This window comes from Microtus ochrogaster, chromosome 4, assembly GCF_000317375.1.
Source record: "Microtus ochrogaster isolate Prairie Vole_2 chromosome 4, MicOch1.0, whole genome shotgun sequence".
Lineage (NCBI taxonomy): Eukaryota > Metazoa > Chordata > Mammalia > Rodentia > Cricetidae > Microtus > Microtus ochrogaster.
Genome location: NC_022011.1, coordinates 79,631,727 through 79,653,483, shown reverse-complemented (window position 1 = coordinate 79,653,483; position 21,757 = coordinate 79,631,727). Strand labels below are relative to the sequence as shown.

The following is a 21,757-nucleotide window of genomic DNA, read 5'->3' as shown; positions in this document are numbered from 1 at the left end:
AATAAACATGATTTCTAGTCAAGAATTATTTGATTATTTCTTAAGAATGATCTTTTTTTTTTAAATAATACTGTCAAAACATTAAGTGGTACTAAATAAAAAACTTTATTAAATCTAACATGACATAGTCACTTAATATGTGTAAATTGCTATTTTACAAGCATTAGGTACAATATAAACATTTACAATCCAGGTACATTTCAATTACAATTTTGAATATATCTTTTAGAAAACTGGCAGTTTTCTAAAATCCAGGAGTTTTTCCTTAATTATTAAAAACTTTTCATAAAATATAAAATATAAAAGCTATAAATATAAAAACTATTCCATGCCTAGAGCAGGAAAGTGGTATCTTTTAATCTTGAGACATATTTAAATAGAAATCCAGTTCAACTCAAGCTCAACTCATTACTTCCCAAAGTCCCTGCAGTGTGAATCCATCCTTCAGTTTCTCTATTGCAAGCCCCAGTTCTTCTGAAAATACAGGTTCACGGTCTTGTTGCTTTGGGGAAGGTAAGAAGATAAGGTGGGAATGGAAGGCGGGCAAAGAAGAGGAAAAACAAAAAAGTGTTTCACTAAGTTAGTGAATGCTAAATGCTGTAATATTGAAACTCAAAAAAAAAAAACCAAACAACAAAAAACTAAAGGTAAAATGTCCTTACCTTATTTCCATCAGCAAAATAAGCCTATAAGAGAAAGAAAATAATATTTTACATGCTTCATACAAAATAAATCAGGGGTCTAAAGAACAGGCAGTCAATTTTCAGAAAGATTTAATAACTAAGTATATTTCACATTTGGTTACTGTGCAGTTAAAAAAAAAGATAGCTTCTTCACCTATAATGTTGCCACTTATTTCTTGTGGTGGTACAGACCCTTAATCCCAGCACCGGAGGAGACAAGACCAGTTAGAACTTCCCAAGTGTGAAGCCAGACTGGTCTACACAGTGAGTTCCCCAGCAAGGGCTACACTGTGAGACCTCATCTTAAAAACAAAACAACAAACATTTTACAATTTCCTATGCCAGTATTAATGTCTGTAAGAGTTGCACTCTATGCTCTAGCAGACAGGCTTTCTGTTGATGTACAGCACTGTTAGCCAGAAAGGAAATGATGACTTCTCTACTTCTGCTTCAGAAGATGATGGCAGAGGGACTACAGAGATGGCTCAGCTGTTAAGGGCACTGGCTGCTCTTCCAGAGGTCCTGAGTTCAATTCCCAGCGACCATATGGTGGTTCACAACCATCTATAATGGGATCTGGTGCCCTTTTCTAACAGAACACTATATTCTTAATAAATAAATAAAATCTTTTTTTAAAAAACAGCAATGCACATAAAAACAAACAAACAAATAAACATAACCCAAAATAATTCCCAGCACCCACATGGCAGTTGTAATCCATCCCCCAAGAGATCTGACACCTTCATACAGACCAACGTGCAGACCAAACACCTATAAATACATCATTAAAAAAGTCAGTCACTCAGAGCTGAGCATGGTGGTGTATGCCTTTAACCCCAGCACTCTGGAGACAGAGGCAAGGTTGGTGGATCTGAGTTCAAGGTTAGCCTGGTCTACAAAGTCAGTTTCAGGACAGGACAGCCAGGGCTACACAGAGAAACCTTGTCTCAGAAACTAAAAAACACACAAAAATAGCAACAAAATCAATCAACCAAGCAAAAAAGGATGGTGGCTGCAATACCAGCACATGAATTTGGAGGCAGGAGCAAGAGTTCTTCAAGGCCAGGGGCTGGGAAAATGCCTCAGCAGAGAAAAGCATGTAGTTTAATCCCCAAATCATATCAGCCAGCTCACAACCACCTCTAACTCTAGTTCCAGTAGATCTGAGGCCTCTGCCTCCAAGAGCCCCTACACTTATGTGCACACACTCATACACAAACATGATTCAATGTAAAACAAACCACAACAAAACAAAAAGATTCAACAAACAAACAAACAAACAAACCCCGAAACAAATCAAAATACCACTTCAAAGTGTCAGTATACAGTTTGAGGGTGAATTGTGCCAACTTCAAATCTTTATTTGAATCTCTTTGTTGCTGGAGGGAAGGTATGTGCTATGGTCAGAATCATAAGCCTGTAGGCATGGAAACACTAGAGAGCATCACTTTGTTTTCTGAGACAGATTCTCTCACTAAGTGGCCTTGAGCTCACAGAGATCCACCTGCCTCCACCTCCTGAGTTCTGGGATTGAAGGCTTGTATTAACACACCCAGCCCAACATTATTAGTATGTTGGCTAGTTAAATAATACATATTTGGAAACAGGAAAGTATTTTTTTTCAAATACATATCATTCTAAAATAGTGTAAATTTAAAAAATCATTTTATAAAGATGAATTCTGTAAAGACTTTAAATTAATTATCATAAATCAAATCCTCTAACTGTTCTCAAACTATTTCCTAGGTTGCTTGGGAATTTGTTTTTAGGGTTTTTTTTTTTTGCTTGTTTGTTTGTTTTGTTTTTTCAAGACAGGGTTTCTCTCTGTTGTGCTGGCTGGTCTTGAACTCACAGAGATCCGCCATCTCTGCCTCCTCCCTAAGTTGGGAATTTAAAAGTCTTCTCACAAAAGAAATTCTCTCACTTAAAAAACAAAAGTCTCATGTTTTACAACACTGCACACAGTTACACCATTATTCATTAGACATGACTCATCATGAGTCTAAACATCACAAGAAATCTACTAGTTCTTTCTGGTGCTCACCACAAAAGCATCCGTGTGATCATCAGAGTCTATTTCCACATCATCTGGAATCTGTTCAACTGTCAGAGCTTCAAGTGGCTGTGGCTAAAAATTAAGATGTCAGAGTCAATATGAAAGAAGTTCTTTTAGAAAAATGCAGTGTGAGAGCTGCAGATACTTGTAAAGGTGACAGTGAAGACCACTCAAGTCAGTCCATAGTTCGTATTCTTACATGAAAACTAAGATGAGTTGTAAAAGTTAAGCAAAAAGTTTTTTTTAAAGATTTATTTATTTATTTATTATGTATACAACATTCCTTCCATGTATGCTTGCATGCCAGAAGAGGGCACCATATCTCATTATAGATGGCTGTGAGCCACCATGTGATTGCTGGGAATTGAACTCAGGACCTCTGGAAATTCAGTCAGTGTTCTTAACCACTGAGCCATCTCTCCAGCCCTAAGCAAAAAGTTTTAAACCTAGCCGGGCGGTGGTGGCGCACGCCTTTAATCCCAGAACTCGGGAGGCAGAGGCAGGAGGATCTCTGTGAGTTCAAGACCAGCCTGGTCTACAAGAGCTAGTTCCAGGACAGGCTCCAAAACCACAGAGAAACCCTGTCTCGAAAAACCAAAAAAAAAAAAAAAAAGTTTTAAACCTGAATTCAACATCATCAAAATAATTAAAACTAGAAATGTATACATATATTGTACATAAATGTGTACATATTTAGAGATTTTTTTTCTCTTTGAAACAGGGTTTCCTTAGTGTAACAGCCCTGGTTGTCCTAGAACCCACTTTGTAGACCAAGCTGGCCTCAAACTCACAGAGATCCTCTTGCCTCTGCCTCCCAAGTGCTGGGATTAAAGGTTGTGCCTGAATAGGCTGCTCACCTAGGCTGGGCAAGAGAAATGAATGATGGCAATCAACCGGAAGACAGTAAAGTCACCAGTTAGAGATGGCCAGTCTGAGGCCATGCTCACTTGACCATGATCTACATAGATGATTAAGTTGGTAAACAGTGAGTTTAGTTTTGAATTTCATAGGTAGTATGAAATCAATTCAGCAAACTCTATATCCACAATATTGAACACATTACCTTTTCTTCCATTTCATAATTCACTCCAAATATCGGGCTGGCAGAATAGACTTTGTGAAGTGAGTTGATCTCCTTAACTGATTCATGTAGTTTTTCCAGAGGGTCTATTTTAAAGCCAAGAACATATCCTCCACTCTATGAGAAAAAACAAGGAAAAAACAAAAACCAAGTCTGAGGAGCAATAGCTACAGAATGCGATGGATGCAGGCTAACTGCCCTTGCTCTGGAGCAGCACAGCTAAGCAGCTCCAAAGAAATTAAACAGCAAGTCTCCAGGGTGTCGTGGAAGGGCTCATCTTCCGACTTCTCTCCCTAACGCCTGCCTCCCTCATATTCTGTAGGATGTCCAGATCATCTTTAAACACAAGCCCATCTTCCCAGGTGAAAAATATGCACAGTGGAGTGTGAGGGCCAAAGGAACTTAGTTTTGCTAGGTCTTGAGAAAGAACAGACTATCCACTAAAGAATGCTCCATTTGAAGCTATTTCCTTAAAGGTTTGCAAACCACTTTGACTGTAATTGACCACAGGTTGGTAGAAAGTTTTTTTTTTAAAGTATCATACTATAAGAGATAAGAGCATATTTTGTGTTAAAAGCACATACTTTTTTTTGGGTTCAATTCTGGTTCAAGCTGGGTGGTGGCGGCGCACGCCTTTAATTCCAGCACACGGTAGGCAGAGGCAGGCGGATCTCTGTGAGTTCGAGACCAGCCTGGTCTACAAGAGCTAGTTCCAGGACAGGCTCCAAAACCACAGAGAAACCCTGTCTCGAAAAACCACAAAAAAAAAAATTCTGGTTCAACAACTAATATTTCTAAGCCCCATTTAAAAAAAACCCATGGAATGGTTATCAAGTGGTTGTATTACACAGAATAAAGAATATCCTGTTGGTACACTTCCTGGGATATCGTACTTAGTAATGGCAGTAAGAGGCCATGGAAAAGAGAGAATAGACATTCACTTTTAAATCTAGAATTGATTTTATAACTTTGCCCCTGTGTTGAAAAGGAAGAACAGTTGTTGGGTATACTGTGAGGAAGCCGAGGGCTGGGCAGTAACTACAACAGTACTCTAAAAGCTCACTTAAACAATGGATTTGGGGGAGTGGTTGCACATGCCCTGTTATCTCAGACTCAGGAGGCAGAGGTAGGAGAATCACAAGCTCAAGATCAGCCTCGTCTACACAGAGTTCAAGACCATAAGTAAAGTATTTTAAAAGTTTCAAATGTGCTTTTGCAAAAACACCACATAATGGGTAGACAGCAGTTCATAGTCAGATACTGTTCAGTCTGTGAGAATATAAAATCTCAGCGTATATATGCTTCTCTCCGTGTCCCTGTTTCTCAAAGCAAGTGTGGATCAAACAAACCCAGGATGAAAATATAGCTCCATCCCTACCAGCTTCAAGATTCTGGAGAAGATGCTTAACCCCTGCGGGCCTCGGGATCCTGGACGGTAAGAAGGGAAAACAGCCATTTCATGGAGTTATTAGATTGAGAGAATGTATGAAATATGTTGACCTAGCACAGTGATTTCCCTCATAATGATTATAATGATTATAATAATTATATCCATCTAAAGAGCAAACTGGCAGAGAGTAAAACGGTGCCCACACCCACAATCCTAGCACTTAGGAGGCTGAGGTCCCTGAGGTTGTGGTCGCAAACGCACAGGAAGTACTTGTCTCCATGGAGACAGTTACTATAAGATTTCAAACACTTCATGAATCTCCATGTTATAGCTGATATTCTTGCAAGTAAACTGGTTACTATATAATAACAACTAAAAACCTAGCCACACAGTTAAAAATGTATCAGTGTAATAAAAATGTAAAATATCTTACCTGCTGAGAGCTTTCTATGACAAGAGCCAAACCAAATTTTGAATCTCTAATCTTTATTGAACGCTATATGAAATGAAAAAGAAAAGACACACATTTTTATTATCTAATAGCAGTGAGTCTTTACTACACATCTATTTTAATTATGTACTGTGCTATAGCCCTGGCTTCTGAAAAGGGTCTCATACCTCAGGCTGGCCTGGAACTCTGGGAAATCCTCCTACCTTAACTTACCTTAGTGTGAGCTAGCACATCTACTTTTGCCAAAGAATTACTCTTCCTCATCTAAAAGGCAGACACTCCTGTACCCTCTTTCCACAGGGCCAGAAAACGACGAGACTCCTACTGAAGACAGATGGCCAGTTGACAAAACCATGTACAGAAGACAACCATGGAGAGCCACCCGATTCCGATATTCCTGACTGCTATAGTCAAAGGGTTGTCTGAATATTTTACACAAAAGGCCAGCAATTTTCAGTTATTAGGAACCAGTGACTTTCTTGGCTCCTAAAACAAGATTAAAGTTATATGTACCATTCTGTTTCTCACACCTTGCTCTGTTTTTGTTTTTGTTTTTTTTTTTTTTCAAGACAGGATTTTTCTGTAGCATTGGGGCCTGTCCTGGAATTAATTTTGTAGACTAGGCTGACCTCAAACTCACAGAGATCCACCTGTCTCTGCCTGCCTCCCGAGTGCTGGGATTAAAGGCATGCGCCACCACCACCTGGCTCTGGTTAGTTTTTTGTCAAACCGACAAAAGTTTGGGTCATCTGGTAGAGACCACCTGAACTGAGAGATCAGGCTGGCCTGCTGGCAAGCCTGTATGGCATTCCCATAATTCATGATTGGTATGAGAGGACCCTGCTCATTGTGGATGGTGCTACCAGGGTAGGCAGTACTGGAGTCTACAAGAAACCAGGCTGAGCAAGCTATGAGGGTTCTAGGCAGTAAGCTGCATCCCCCATGGCCTTTGATTCAGTTCCTGCCTCCAGGTTCCTGTCTTGTTTGAATTCCTGCCCTCACTTCCCTCAGGGATGGACTGTGCTGTAGAACCATAAGCTAAAACAAACCCCTTACTCCCAAAGTTGATTTTGGTCAGGGTGTTTTAACAGCAACAGAATTCCTAACTGGGAATTTGTGCCAGCCCATGGGGTACTGCTGTGATAGATCTGACCATATGTCTTTGGGAGGACTGTGGCGGCATTTGGACTTTGGGCTAGAAAAGCCACTAAGTGCTTAAAGCATAACGGACTGTTTTCTCTGGGAGCAAGTGAAGTGATGTGGACACAAACCCTTTGCTCCCCAAGTTGCTTTTGGTCATGATGTTTCATCACAGCGACAGAAAACTAAGACGAACGTTAATCTTGACCTGTCTATCTAAACAGGTGACACAGGCTAGTCAGACAGGGTGCAAGCACATGCACAGACACAATCACACACACAGACACACACACGCACACACAGTGCTGGGGCTGTGGAGCCGTGGCTGAGGCTGGAGCTGAAGCTGGGGGGTATGACTCCTAAGTGACAAGCTGTGATGTATTGTATTGCAAGCTGTTTGGGTCAGGCGGAATTCATTCCAGAAGTCACATTTGGCAACTCTATTCTTAAACAACAACAACAAAATTCCATCTGAAGACCAGAAAGCGCAAGGCTGTTCACTACTCAGTAAATATTCAGCACAACAGGGGTCAGGCTAGGTAAGCTGCAGCCACATAAAGGAGCACAGAGCAGCAGCAAACAATGCATGGGGGCGTAACTCTGTAACCCCAACACTTGGGTGGGTGTAGCATGAGGATTGCTGTGAATTTGAGGCCCTTCCTGGATGGCATGGTGAGTTCCATCAGTCAGGACTATAGAATCTCTGCCTCACAAAACATCCCAAACTAAACAAAACCAAGCAATAAACACAGATATCAATTTATCAAGCACACGTGTGTTGACACTCAGCCTTGACAACTGACCATTTCTGTCTGGAAACGTAGCTCAGTGGTAGACTACTTGTCTACTTTGTACAAGGCCCTGGGTTTGATCTCCAATACCACAAACAAAACAGATGATTGTGTTTCTTTAGATTTCCTTCCTATCAAACTCTGACTATCCATTTAATGTGCTGCTTCTTCTGCTCCTCAACAGCAGGGCTGTGCGCTGGCTCATGGTCTTTACTGTTGACTTGACTGATCACGGAGCACAAAGTGATACTGTTTTAATGAGGGCTTCTGCTGTGATAAACACCATGACCAAAAGCAACCTTGGGAGGAAAGGGGTTATTTCAGTTCCTGCATCCTAATCGTACTCCATCACGAGGGGAAGTCAGGGCAGGAGCTGGAGCCAGGGCTGAAGCACAGGCCAAGGAGGACTGTTGCTTAGTGGCTAACTCCTTTTTTCCTAATCTTTATTTACGTGTATGATCATCTATCTGTGTGTATGCCTGTATGTGCCTTTGGAGGGTGTCGGATCCCCTGGAGCTGGAGTAACAGGCGACTGTGAGCTACTGCTATTAGGACTAGGAACTGAACTGGGTCCTCAGAGCGAGCAGCAAGCACTCTTAACCACTGAGTCGTCACTCCCGCCTCTTGGGAAGCCGCTTGCTGTGGAATAATCAATCCTTCTGTACACTGTGAAATGTGTTGCTCTCATTGTTAATTAAAAAGCTGACTGCCTGACAGCTAGGCAGGATTTGGGGGGCAAAGAGAATGCTGGGAAGAAGAAGGGCAGAGTCTGAGGAGTTTCGAGCTAGATGCAGAGGGAACAGGATGTGTAGAAAATGAGATGATGGGTTAATTTAAGTTTGTAAGAGCTGGCTGGAGACAAACCTAAGCTATCAGCTGAGGGTTTATAATTTATAAGTCTCTGAGTGGTTATCTGGAACTGGTGGGACAGAAAAGTCTGCCTACAGTTGTTTTTTTTCTTTCAGCGTTGGGGATTGAACCCAGGGTTTTGAACACACTAGCAAGGCACTATCAGGGAGTTACACCCCCAGTCCTTCAGTCCTTTTTCCTTCCTTTTCCGTTTTTCAAACTTGGTCTCACTATGTCACCTTGGTTGGTCTGGAACTTGCTAGGTATACTAGGCCTGAACTTGGGGAAATCCTTCTACCTTTGTTGCTCTAGTGTTGGAACTAAAAGTATCTACTCTGCCTGATTTATAAATACCTTAAGCCTTTTCTGTTAAAATAACAAAATCAACATTTTGAAAACTTGCTTTTATTTACTTATTTTTAACTATACTTTAAAATTATATTTATTTGCTTTTTATTTATCTGGGGAGGGACACGTGTGTATGCTAAAGTGTGTATGAGTACGGAGGTCAGAGAACAACCTGTAGAGTTGGCTGTCCTTCCGCCATGTGGATCATCGAGACTGAATTCAGGTTTGGTGGCAAGCACCTTAACCTGTGCTGTCTTACTGGCCCCAAAAGCATGCTAAAAAGAAAAAAAAAACTCATATAACCCCAAACATCCAGTTATTAACTATACTAATACTATAAATTGAAAGGCGGTAACCAAAATGCATGAACTTACAATTTGCAGATATGGTATGCTGACATTAAAACTGTCGTTCATGTTTGCATGCCACACAATCCTCACATTGGTAATAAAAAATGTTCCTAAATTTCCCTGCAGAAGAGAGAGGTACATCAATGATTGATTGTATCAGTCTGTTTTCTAAGACCCAGAATAATTCTGATTATCCCAGCAGTAGATTAATAAAGAAGTTAGTATTATGGACTATACATTCTATACTATATACTATATAGTGACTCTACTATTTCCAGGCTGGCACAGTGAGATGACTGAGTGCCTGGACCCTGGTATCATTAAGCAATAGGACACCAATACAGTTAAAACATGAGAGTTAGTATATCTGTCTGAGAACAAAGTTCTTTTTAAATTTTTAAAAATTTATTGTGTGTGTGCATATGTGTGGAGTTCACAGGACAATTCTCTGGAGTGAGGTTTTTCTGCCACCTTATGGGATCCGGGAATCAAACTCAGGCTATCAAGGCTGTACCTGACACACAGCATTTTTTAAAAATTACATCTTTCTATACTTACTCAAATTTGAGCTATGCCTGAGCAAAGGAGTTATGTCAACTGAGAATAAAACTACGGTATAACCCCATCGACCTATCAGGATATATGATGACTCTTTAATACGGACTATATCAAAACTACAGCCAGATGTGGTAATTCACCCCATAGTCTCAGGACTCGGGAGGCTAAGGAAGGAAGACCACGAGTCCAGGGCCAATGTGGGCTACACAGTGAGACTTTGTCTCCAAAAACAAAACTTGGGGCTAGAGAGATGGCTTAGTAGTTAAGAGCACTAGTTGCTCTTTCAGTGGACCCAGGTTCAATCCCCAGTATCCACAAGGCAGCTCAAACCATCTGTAATATAGTTCCAAGGCAGCCAATGACTTCTATCTTCCAGCCTCTATAGGCACAAGGCACGCATATGGTCCACAGGTATACACAGGAAAGATACCTATACACATAAAATAAAACAAAACACCACCACCAACAGAAACAATGAAATATTTTTTTTTAATTATATGTTTATATTGAGGCAGGGTCTCACTTTGTAGCTCTGGCTGGTCTGGAATTCACTATGTAGACAAGGCTGGTTTTAAATGGATGAAGAACTAACTGCCTGCCTCTGCCTCTTGAGTGTTGGAGGTAGGCTGTGGCACCAACCTATATAATTGTGTTCATGTGTGTGCGCGCATGCGCGTGCATGTGTTTGGATATGCGCATGTGAGCGTTAGTGTCCATGGGGGCCAGAGGCACTGATCTCCCTGGAGCTAGTGGCTATGAGGTAGTGGGTCTGAAGCCCAGTACTCAGCTGAAGAAGCCGAGTTCTAGGGCAGATTGGATTATATAATAAGACCCTGTCTCAAAGCTAAGCACAAACACAGGATATAAGGTCTCTGTGGAGCCAGGTGGTGATGTGGCACACACCTTTATTCTCAGCACTCAGGAGGCAGAGACAGGTGGATCTCTGTGAGTTCAAGGCCAGCCTGGTCTACAGAGCTAGTTCCAGGACAGGCTACAAAGCTACATAGAGAAACCCTGTCTCGAAAAAAACCAATAAATAAGTAAATAAACAAACAAACAAATAAATAAGGTCTTGGTGGAACTGGGTGTATGCTTATAAACCCTGAGACTCAGAGAACAGAACTAGGCGGGTTCTCCATAAATTCTTGGCCAGTCTGCTTTTCATGGTGAGTGCCTGGGTACTTCTGTCTGTCCACACCAGGGCTCGCCTCTGCCAGTGTGTCATAGTGATGAATTGGTGCGTGGGCAAGTGTGACTCCGTGTTTCTCACCCATAGAGAGAGCAGCCTGAACAAGATCATGTCTGAGGCCCACTGCCCTTGTTGGTTCTCTACAGAACAGAAGCCGATGTAAAGGGCACAAGACCACGAAAGTTAGAATATCACTTAAAGCTGTAGTTTATCCACATCTCTAATGCTAACTTTAACAATCACACCCACCCAACCATGAGTGGGAAGTGGCTGCTGAGACAGCCCCAGAAGTCATCCCTTTACGCAGTACCTGGTCGCTGGATAAATTCCAAACACCGTTGATCTTATCGTACACGTGCTCTTGTGGTAACAACCTCAGCTGCTTGTTTTGAATGACCGCACTTCTCAGTTTAAAGTCACGGTACATTTTAGATGTCTCATATGCTCTACAGAAAAGGTGAAAGCAAAGACCCGTGACTCCAAGCAGAAACTGCGGAGCTGTGAGGATACGTTTACTCGTCTACTAGAGACATCGCGGTTAACGCTTGGAGATTTCACTCAGTCATTATGCTGAATTCAAACTGTCTCCAGCTGGCTGTTGTAGCACATGCCTGTTAGCTCATCACCTGGGAGGCTGAGGCAGGAGAACTGTTTGTTGACAGTTTGAGGGCATCCTGGACAACCTACTGAGTTCTAGTCCAGCCTGGGCTATAGAGACCATTTCAAAAAAAAAAAAAAAACCCAAAGAACAAAAAAATAGTTTCCCTTTCAGTGAGGATGAGTAGTTCTAGCTTCCCATCTGGTGGCAGGATGCTGACACATTTACTGCAGTGCCCAGTCCTTCATTTCCCAGTGTTAGTCAAAGTTATCAGTACTCTATGGACACAGGCAAAGGTCCAGTTAGTATTTTCACTATGGCCTGAAAATATTATGCTTGTATCTATCCATGCATAGAAAACTCTATGTCGATGCTAAAGAGTATCTAGGGCAGAGAAGTAGAGGGAGAAAAAAAACACAAAATCTGATTTTCCTTTAGTTAGGATTCTGTTCCGTTGTTAAGCAGTAGAGTTTGAGCATCCTATAAATCTTAATTTCCTTTAGTTCATTATCATCAAGATATAACCAGTTGAAGAATAGAACTGCTTACACTATTCATTTAGAAAGCAACAAAGTGTTTTTGTTTTATTTTTCACATTTATGTGTGTGTGTGTGTGTCTGTGCACGTGCATACCACAGTACATGTGTAGAGACCAGAAACAACTTCTGGCAGTTGGTTTTCTCTTGCCATGTCGGTTCTGGACACAGAACTTGGGTCATCAGGCTTGGCAGGAAGCACGTTTACCTGCTGAGCCATCTTGCGGACCCAGAAAACAATATTTTTATATTATTAATAGAAAGCAGCTCCCTATGATCCCTTCATAAACCACTTCAAGCTTTTCATTTTATCGTATTCTTAAAAATTAGATGTCGGCTTTGAACTTACTATGTATTCTAGTCTTGATCACAGTACTTATTAAGACAAACAAAGAGCTATTATTTAAGTGTTTGAGTATAAAAATTGAAAACTATATGTTGTTGCTATAGTGCTGGGGATGGCACCCAAGACCTTGACTATGCTAGGCAGGAGCTCAGCCATCGAGCTGTCCCTCACATATCCCAAGACAAACACTGGTACATAGATGGTCAGAGAAGCATGACTAATAATCCGAAGAATTATAAAGAAAAATTGCTTAGGGAAAACACCTGAATGTCTATTTGTATTTCTGAAAATCTTTTAAACTCATTACATGAAATTTTTTGTCTTGGTCAATAATTTAGTAAAATCTTTCCAATAGTCTTCCATTTTACAAAGAGTAGCAATACATAGCCCAGGATGGCCCAGACCCCCAATCCTCCTGCTTTACCCTCTAGAGTGCTGGGATTACAAGTGTGCACCACTACCCCTGGGACCTTGCACACTTTATTCTTTCAAGGTGCTCGATATATGATAATAAAGTGTATTATTCTAAATACCTGGGATATATGATAATGAAGTATACTATTCTAAATACCTGGGATGTATGATAACGAAGTGTATTATCTAAATACCTGAGATATAAGATAATGAAGTGTATTATTCTAAATACCTGGGATATTTGCAACTAGAAGATATTGTTGTACATCTAAATGTCATCCTTTATACCAATACATCAAAATAATTGGACATATTCAAAATCTGTGAGGGGCTTCTGTACCTGTGCACAGCGATCACAGAAGTAAAAAGTCTAGGGCTTCCAGGAACCAGATTTGTGAAAATAAACTCAAATCGGGTGGCGTTACATTTTGTCAGCATATAAAGAGCTTCAGTTTGGCCTCGTAGTTTCTGTAAGGATAAATTTATTATAAAGTTCAGAGTTAAAGTGCAAGTTTCTATTTAAGGTGGAAGCAAGCCTTAACTTTAAATATCTAATGTTTTCCACCACACATCTACTTCACTAGGACTTTTCAGACTTACGGAGTTAGTAGTTCTTGTTGTAATATTCAATATGCAGTTGTAACCAATAGCTACAATTGAAAAAAAGACAAAGAATATAAGGAGTATGAAATCATAAATGGACAAACATAATACAGTAAAAAAATTTAAACCTAAAACTTTAAAGCTTTGAAAATTAAACATGAGCAAAAGTACAACTTTTAAAGTTTTTATGAGAGAAGTTCAAATTGAGGTTAGGGATGTAGCTCAGTGGACAGAGAGCTCTTGGCAAAAATGAAGCTTACCACTGAGCTTTGTCCTTGGCACTTTGTATTTTTGTGTTTTTGTCTGTTTTAATTCCAAAATCTAAGCCGGGCGGTGGTGGCGCACGCCTTTAATTCCAGCACTCGGGAGGCAGAGGTAGGCGGATCTCTGTGAGTTCGAGACCAGCCTGGTCTACAAGAGCTAGTTCCAGGACAGGCTCCAAAGCCACAGAGAAACCCTGTCTCGAAAAACCAAATAAATAAATACATACATACATACATACATACATACATACATACAAAATCTACCATCCAACACTCCTGAAAAAGTAATTTGTTTTCCTTTAACATCTTATTTAAGAAGAATACTTACAAAGATTGACTCTGGGTAATGCCAAGGAATGCCAGATGATTCTTAAGTTTGTTACTAAGAGTCTACCTAAAGGCAAAGCAAGAAAGAAGAGATTAGCTGAAGGTCCTTTTCAAAGCACAGAGTGAGATGGGAATGGGAACTGTGGCTCAACAGCCTGTGTGTGGGTCGATGTCCAATACTTATTTTAACTGCATCCTGTGATCCAGATGCTCAAACTGAGCATGGTGCTGAGGTTAGCCTGGCCTACAACAAGAGTCCCAGGACAGCCAGGGCTATAGAGAGAGACCTTTCTCAGAAGAACCAAAAGGAAGGAAGGAAGGAAGGAAGGAAGGAAGGAAGGAAGGAAGGAAGGAAGGAAGGAAGGAAGGAAGGAAGGAAGGAAAAAAGAAAAGAGAGGATGTTGTTAGGTATGGACCTCTTAGATTCATGTGTTTGAATGCTTAGCCTATAGAACAATAATGAGCTTTTAGGTCCAGTTGGTGGCACACTGACCACTGGCTCTTTTGTTTTTAGCTTCAGGCAGTTTGATTTGGGAAGGATGTTAGAGTCCAGCCACAGCTGTTTCTCAGTGGCCCTAAGCGGGGGAAATTCCCACAGGACTTTCTGCTACTTGACAGACAGACTTCTCAGTGTAGCACTAAAGTTCTCTTTGTACATGTCGACTTCTTCAATCTGAGGGGGCTGTGCAGTACTTCAGGATTAAGGTGAAGTGTGGCTACAGATACTACAGCCAAGAATATTTAATGGTCATCACTCTGCATTCTTTTAGCGGGAGGTAGATCCAAGGGCAGGAACTAACTAGTTTATGGTGCTTACAAACAAGGTTCTTGGAGCTTTAACCATTATACTAACAAATCTCATGTCATTAATGACAGGCTAACGCTGAGGGAGAATTGATGTTTCCTATCTGTAGGATTAATACCTACCTTTTCCTCTGCTGGAGAAAATCTGTGGACTTCACTGTTTTCTTCTCACAATTACATTTACATATGATGCTTTTTCTCCAGCTAATGTGAATCAACACATATAAATTAAACTACAAATAAATAAAACTCAAATCTACTCACCTCTATCCCCATTATTTCCTTTTGTATCTTCAATCGAATCTAAACAGTCAATAAGGACTTCTCCAGGTCTTGTTTTCATCTGTCTAAAATAAACATAAAATGGTGCCGGTTAGAACTTCACCTCTGTTACCAATCTACTCAGGGAAGAGAGATGTAGGGCAGACAATAGTGTAATAAATACAACACTGAGTGCTCATGCAGTTGAAAATAACTTCCAGACCCTGGGGTATTGGGGGCCTTTGGGGTCCAGCCCCAGGGTCCTCTTCAGGGTCCATATGAGATGCTACAGGAAATGAAAGAAACTTTCTGTATCTGAAGGCTAATGAATTCTCTCACACTGTGCTGTTCCAAACAAGTCTCTTTATTCTTCTGCTTCTATTCTAATTCTCATGTCCTAATGCTAATTCACCTTAGAGTCTTCTCCTCTAGCCTAGGAACTAACTCTCTCACTTGGACCTTGAAGCAATGAGAAAAATTACAAGAGTTACCTCTCATTGGTCAAAAGCACATTTGTAGGGTAAACGATAAGGAGCCAAGCCATTTACCATGGCAACACAAGGCTCCAAAGTTTCCTTACTCCAAGGAGTAAGACTGTGACCAGACCAGGGGTGGGGCACAATGCCCAGTGACAAACTTTGAGACGTAGGTCTATTGTCGGCAGTCTCGGAAAGTGAAGAACTGGCATGCTTTCCTTAGGGTGATTTGTGGGGCAACCTTGTGCACAGCTGTAAAGTTTTAAACTTATGATCTGTTTACAAAGAGCCGTTAGTATAGTTTGAATTTGTGCTGAGATAAAAATGTGCTAATTGTGTGCAGTTAGTCTGAGCCAAAGGCACAAAGCAGGCATCCAAGTGTCTACAGTCCTCCTGGGACAATGGATCTAGTTATAAAGCATGCCCTAGTATATTTTCTTTTCTTTTTTTTTTTTGTTTTTTTCAAGACAGGGTTTCTCTGTAGCTTTGGAGCCTGCCTGTCCTGGAACTAACTCTTGTAGACCAGGCTGGCCTCCAACTTACAGAGATCCGCCTGCCTCTCCTAGTATATTTTCTATATATCAAAATTATACAGATAAATGAAAAGTCATCTTCCTGACCACTCACAGATATATGTGTGCCCAGTCGATGTAATGTTTTCACAAGATAAATACACAAGCAGCGGGAAAACACCGAAAGCTGTTCTTAGGGAAGAAATGAAGTGGCGCATGAGAGGAATTACAGATACAGGCAACGGCTTTCAGAGTCAGTGGTTCTGTAAGCCTTGCTAGACAGGATTATCTCCATCAGCGTCTGCTGGGTGGACACCTGAATGCCAACTGCCATATGCTGAATACCTCCACGGCGTCTGACACCGGGAGTCAGTGAGACCTCAACTGACCAGGGCCACTTGGGAGTCAGCTAGGTGCAGAACTGGAGTCCTGGATAACTAAAAAGAAAAGAGCAAAGAGTACAGGACTGAAAACAGGAACAAGAAAGGGAAGAGAGGTGGCTGGGGCCAGGTGGTGGTGGTGCACACCTTTAATCCCAGCACTCGGGAGGCAGAGGCAGGCGGATCTCTGTGAGTTAGAGGCCAGCCTGGCCTACAGCGTGATTTCCAGGACAGCCAGGACTGTTACACAGAGAAATCCTGTCTTGAAAAACAAAAGAGAGAGAGAAAGAGAGAGAGACAGAGAGAGAGACGGGGGGTGGGGGGGGCAGGCAACAAAGAGAACTGAGTTGTTACAGAAGTATAGTTGGGTGACTGAGGAGACAAGCTATTGAAGAATCGGGGACTCCATGACGATAGGATGATGTCTGTGGACAACAGACAACTCCCAAGAGGCTTCTAGGTAGAGGAAGGATACCAGGCAGTTATGGAAGGAACGGTTTTAAAAGGAGTTGCAATGAGAAGCACCCTCAGGGGCAAGGGATGTGGCTCAGCAGGTAAAGGTGGCTGCCACCAAGACTGATGACCTGAGTTTGGTCCTTGGGACCCTAACGAAGGAGAGAACTGACTTCTGCAAGTTAACTTCTGACCAACACGCCTGCACGGAGCACACAGAAAGGACTCCTATTGAGCTGTCTCCACGGTTCCTTTTGCTCAGTTGTCTTTACATTGCAGCTCATCTTCTGCATCCAGAAGGAGGAGGAAGGGTGTGATTAGTACTCTCTCTTGTTTTTTTTGTCTCTGTCAGCAAAGTAACCAGCATGTGATAACTGTCTGGTAACTGAAAATGTTTATGAAAAATGGAGTTTTGTTTGGATTAAGAGACACACCCCCACCCACTCCCAGAACTATACAAAAGCCATGAAAAGTGTGTGACGAGTTACTGTGGGTTGTAATTTTACAAATATCCCTTCCCTTGACTTCATAAAGGAACTAATACCATGTTAGGCATCCAATTGCCACAAAAATTGAGAAATGTACCAGTATTTCATTTTTCCATTCAAGGAGGTACTGTTCATGATAAAGCACCATTAGGAAGTTGCTGAGGCGCCACATATCTATTGATCCGGGAACGTCAGCTTTCGTGTTTTCCAACCTTTATTATCTCAGCGCCCCCCCATCCCCTCCCCCGACATCTGGGCAGGAAGGTTTTTAACCATCTTCTCTTTAAAGCATACTCCCCACGAACAAGGCTTCTGTTTAACAGGCACGAAAAGATTTAGATGAAAGCTCAGCCCGGACACAAGGTTTGTGTGGTCGGAAGTTTTGGTGACTCCCACCGCCCTCATTTCATAGTCACACCAGGCCTTCAGAGGCAAGGCTATTCCAGATTTGGTCCTAGAACCCCCCTTTCGGGAATCCCTGCCCTACATCCCCTCCACCGCCGGACGCGGAGGGTCACAGCCTTGATGGCTCCCTCACTCGGGATGGGCAGCGGGCCAAGGCAAGGCCGAGGGCCGCAGGGGACCGCAACGGCGAGGTCCCAGCGGGGTTCCAGGGCGTCGCGGACACTCACTGCGAGGACACGTCGAAGCGCACGTCGCGGTCCTCCCACAACACGTCCAGCACAGACATGGCGACCGAGGTTCCCCGCCGACGCTGTCCACTGCGGAGGGTCTGCGGCGTCTTGCGGGTTCCAGGGCAACCCGCTGACCTCATCACCGCCTCTACGGCGGGCGCCGAGGCCCAAGCTTCCACCAGGTAGTGCACGCTTTTCCCCCTACCGTTTTGTGTCACTGGATCAGTTTGAGGCGGGAGTCTGAGAGGGTGCTTGACTTCTGAACCACCTCTCTGGTCTCCATGCATATTTTTAGCCATTTCGACCTTCCCGCTATTTTTCTACACCATCCAGAAATCTTCATCAAATTACGTTCCTGGTTTGGCGGGACTCTCACCCTGCCCACCCCGCAGACCCTGGAGGTCCTGACTCTCTTTGGCCACACATTCCCGCCCGAGACTCAGAAGCTGCTGAGGTCCTACTCTGGTCTCCATCACTGCTTTCCCAGATGTGTGCAACCCCAGCCCTTAAGTCTTATTTTACAAGTCAGCTCTGGGGTTCCTCTATTGTGAGCAAACAAAAGACGAGCTCTTTAAACAACGCGCAGTACAGAGCGAGCACGGTATAAACATTTTTATTTGCCTTTTTTTTAGCTTCCCTAGTTGGGAATTACGAACATGCATCTTGCCCGGTTTAGAAATAGTTTTTAAAAAAAGGAATCAAAGATTTCTTTCAGCACGTGACAATTCTTAGTAAACAAACAACATATTAAATAAATTACATATTCACAGAGGGTGGTCTAGGGTTTCCTGGTGTACTAGAGATTTTTCATGGCCACAGTTGCCTTTTAAATTCTGGTGGGGTCATGGATACACACTGTGTGTAATTGCGGATGGACGCAGAGAGAAGACTCCAGTTGCTGTTTGCTTTCTCCCAGACAACGTTTCACGGTGTATGCCGCATTGATTGTCCTGGAACTTACTATGGCGATCAGAGTGGCTGTGAACTCACATCAACCCTCCTACTTTAACTTCAGAATGATGTTATTAGACATGGGGACCATTCTACCCGTTGTTTAATGGGCTAGGGCATTTTGGCTTTAGGATTTATTATCATTCAAATCCTATTAGCATTGTTCCTGTCTCTGCCTCAGCCTCCTGAATACTGGGATTATGGTGTGAACCACTATGCTCACCTTTTCAAAGTTAAAAGAGAGAGAGGGGGTGGGAGGATCTTGCTTTGCAGTCTAGACAGTCTTTGTGGTCCTCATGGTTCTGACTTCAGCATCCTGGAGTTACAGCCTTGTATTATCGTTGGCTGCAGCAGCATGTAACTAAGTGAGAATTGGAGTTTTGTAAGAGGGGCTGGTTACATGGCTCAGGGTTAAGAGCATTAGCGGCTCTTCCAGAGACACAGGGTTTGGTTCCCAGCACCCATGTGGTAGCTCACAACTGCCTGGAACTCCAGTTCCAAGGGATCTGACACCCTCTTATGAACACCACAGGCACCAGGCACACCCATGGTACACAGACATCCATGCAAGCAAAACACTCATACTCATAAAATAAAATAAACACAAAATTTAAAGTTTTGCAAGAATGTAGATCAATGTTAGTCTCATAAATTTTGGAGAGTATAACTATTTAACAAGTTATGTATATTGCTGGGAGTGGTGGTGCACACCTTTAATACCAACATTTGGGAGATAGGCAGATCTTTGTGAATTCACAAAGATAACCTGGTCTGCATAGTGAGTTCTAGGCCAGTACTAGTTAGTAGTAAAACTATCTCAAAAGTATTTTTTTGCTCTGTTCAATAATGTGAGTCAATATTGATTGAAATATTTTTTCTAGTTTTATCGAAGTATAGATGGCATATAAGAAATTGAAGATAATTAGTGCATATAATTTGGTGAGTTGGAACATATGTACACCTGTGTGTTATCATCACCACAATCAAGATAATAAACAAATCCATTATCTCCAAATGTTTCTCTGTTTCTCTCTGTGGGTTTTGTCTGTTTGATGGTAGGAACACTGAGTATGAACTGTACTCAACAACAATTGTCTTGTTGGCATTGAGCCCAGGGCTTTAGACCTGCTAGGCAAGCATTCTACTATTGTGCCACGCTCATGATCCATGCATTCAACAATGTTTGAGGTGCACAATATCCTTTTGGTGGTGTGTTGCCTAGCAGCTCTCTGGAACACACTTAGGCTGTTAGATGTCTTAACTACGATATATTCATTAGCATCTATGTGCAAACAACTAATAAATACACATCAAGGATACCTGAATAACGCCTTAGCGCAAATTGTTTTAAAATATAGAAGGCTAGAGGCATAGCTCGCTGACAGAGCATTTCTATAGCATCATACTAGTGTGGGCGTGCACACAGTGGTACCTGTTTCATAGGATTAAGAAACGCTGACTTCTTGTTGGTTTGTTTACTTGAAACTCACAGAGATCCACCAGCCCTGGCCTCCTAGGATTAAAGGTGAGTCCCACCACACCTAGCAAATGAGGACTTCTTATTTCACTAAAAAAGGGAATGTGCTGGAGCTGGAGAGATGGCTCAGCGGTTAAGATCTCTGGCTGCCCTTCCAGAAGACACGAGTTCAGTTCCCGGCACCCACATGGTGCCTCACAACCATTTGTAACACCACTTCTAGGAGATCTGACACCCTCTTCTGGTCTCCAAGAGCACCTGGCACACAAGTGGTGCATAAAGACACATCCAGTGTCTCTCTCATACACGATAAATAACAATAAAAAATTTAAAGCTAAATAAATAAATGCTGAATTAAACAGACGAATTCTCTGTCTCTGACTAAGGTCATTGGCAATTGCATTTGCTATACGTTGTTCAGAGGAGGGTGAGATCATGTTTATGACCATGCCTTTGCCTGGGTGGACTGAGAGGTAGAGCCCAGGTTCACTGGGGACAGTGAAGGATAAGGTAGACACTGGGGAAGGCTGCGGACTCCTCTCCTCACACTGCCCTCTCGTGACGTCTGACGGCTCTGCTCTGCTGGGAACTGGTTGCGAGAGGAATCAAGCCTCTGCTCTACCTAATGGCAGAAGCTCTGTGGACTTCCAGTTTGATCCAGCCAGAAACAACCGATGAGTCTAATTCTATTTCTCATACTTCAAGTCTCCTCCCTAGCTTGCTTGCTTGTCTGCTTGCCTGCTTTTTATTTATTTATGAACCAAGTTCTTGCTTTGTGAGGTTGGCACAGAACTCATTAGGTATCCCAGATGGTCAAACTCCTCATCTGTCCCAGGCTCCCAAACTTCTGGAATTACCTGTGTATATATCACACTTAGCTTCTACCTTAGCTGTGTCATTCATTCATTCATTCATTCATTCAGAGACAGGTCTCTCCTTGCATCCTTGGCTGGCCTGGAGCTTACTGTGTAGTCCAGGCTAGCGTAGAATTCATAGAGATCTACCTGCCTCTGCCTTCCAAGTGCTGAGATTAAAGTTGCATGCTACCTCCTTTCCTCCGCCTTTAAAAGGTAGACTTCCCTGTCTTTATCTTTATCCTTGCCCTTGTCAAGCCAGATTATCCCAGAATTCCAGCTTGACCTCTCCCTCTTCACCAGTAGCCACACACTAAACCCAGCCCTCAGTGCATGCCCCAAGCCTCTGCTTTTCGCTCTTCTCTTTCTGGATACATCGCTTCTCATCTAAACCTATCACATTCCCAAGTTACTTATATTCCTAAATTCATACTTATAATGTTATGCCAACTGCCATTTAGAAAACAGGCAGGCCATTCTATGTTTACCTTCA

General features: G+C 42.3%; 1 protein-coding gene across 2 annotated transcripts; it reads right to left on the bottom strand.

The window, feature by feature from the left end:
- Positions 1 to 81: 81 nt before the first annotated feature.
- On the bottom strand, positions 82 to 18,120 carry Bbs5 (Bardet-Biedl syndrome 5). Of its 2 annotated transcripts, XM_005346521.3 has the most exons (12): positions 17,980 to 18,112; positions 15,042 to 15,124; positions 13,975 to 14,040; positions 13,381 to 13,430; positions 13,121 to 13,248; positions 11,197 to 11,332; positions 9,164 to 9,259; positions 5,644 to 5,706; positions 3,803 to 3,937; positions 2,728 to 2,811; positions 663 to 686; positions 82 to 502 (listed from the first exon to the last, which is right to left on the bottom strand). In XM_005346521.3, exons 1-12 carry the CDS (start codon positions 18,036 to 18,038, stop codon positions 401 to 403), a joined length of 1,026 nt encoding a protein of 341 aa, XP_005346578.1. In that variant the 5' UTR covers positions 18,039 to 18,112; the 3' UTR covers positions 82 to 400. The 2 variants fall into 2 exon arrangements, with proteins under 2 accessions (XP_005346578.1, XP_026634398.1); XM_026778597.1 differs by lacking the exons at positions 82 to 502; positions 663 to 686; positions 2,728 to 2,811; positions 3,803 to 3,937; positions 5,644 to 5,706 and adding an exon at positions 8,540 to 9,064 and having other exon boundaries at positions 17,980 to 18,120.
- Between the last annotated feature and the right edge of the window lie 3,637 nt (positions 18,121 to 21,757).

What these genes read in the sequence shown, in the direction of transcription:
- Bbs5 (XM_005346521.3), bottom strand. Translation starts at nt 18,038, where the DNA reads ATGTCTGTGCTGGACGTGTTGTGGGAGGACCGCGACGTGCGCTTCGAC. An exon ending in CGCTTCGACGTGTCCTCGCA is followed by an intron (nt 15,125 to 17,979) that starts GTGAGTGTCCGC and finishes TGTTTATTTTAG; the next exon opens with ACAGATGAAAACAAGACCTG. An exon ending in ATTTTGCTGATGGAAATAAG is followed by an intron (nt 503 to 662) that starts GTAAGGACATTT and finishes CCTTCCCCAAAG; the next exon opens with CAACAAGACCGTGAACCTGT.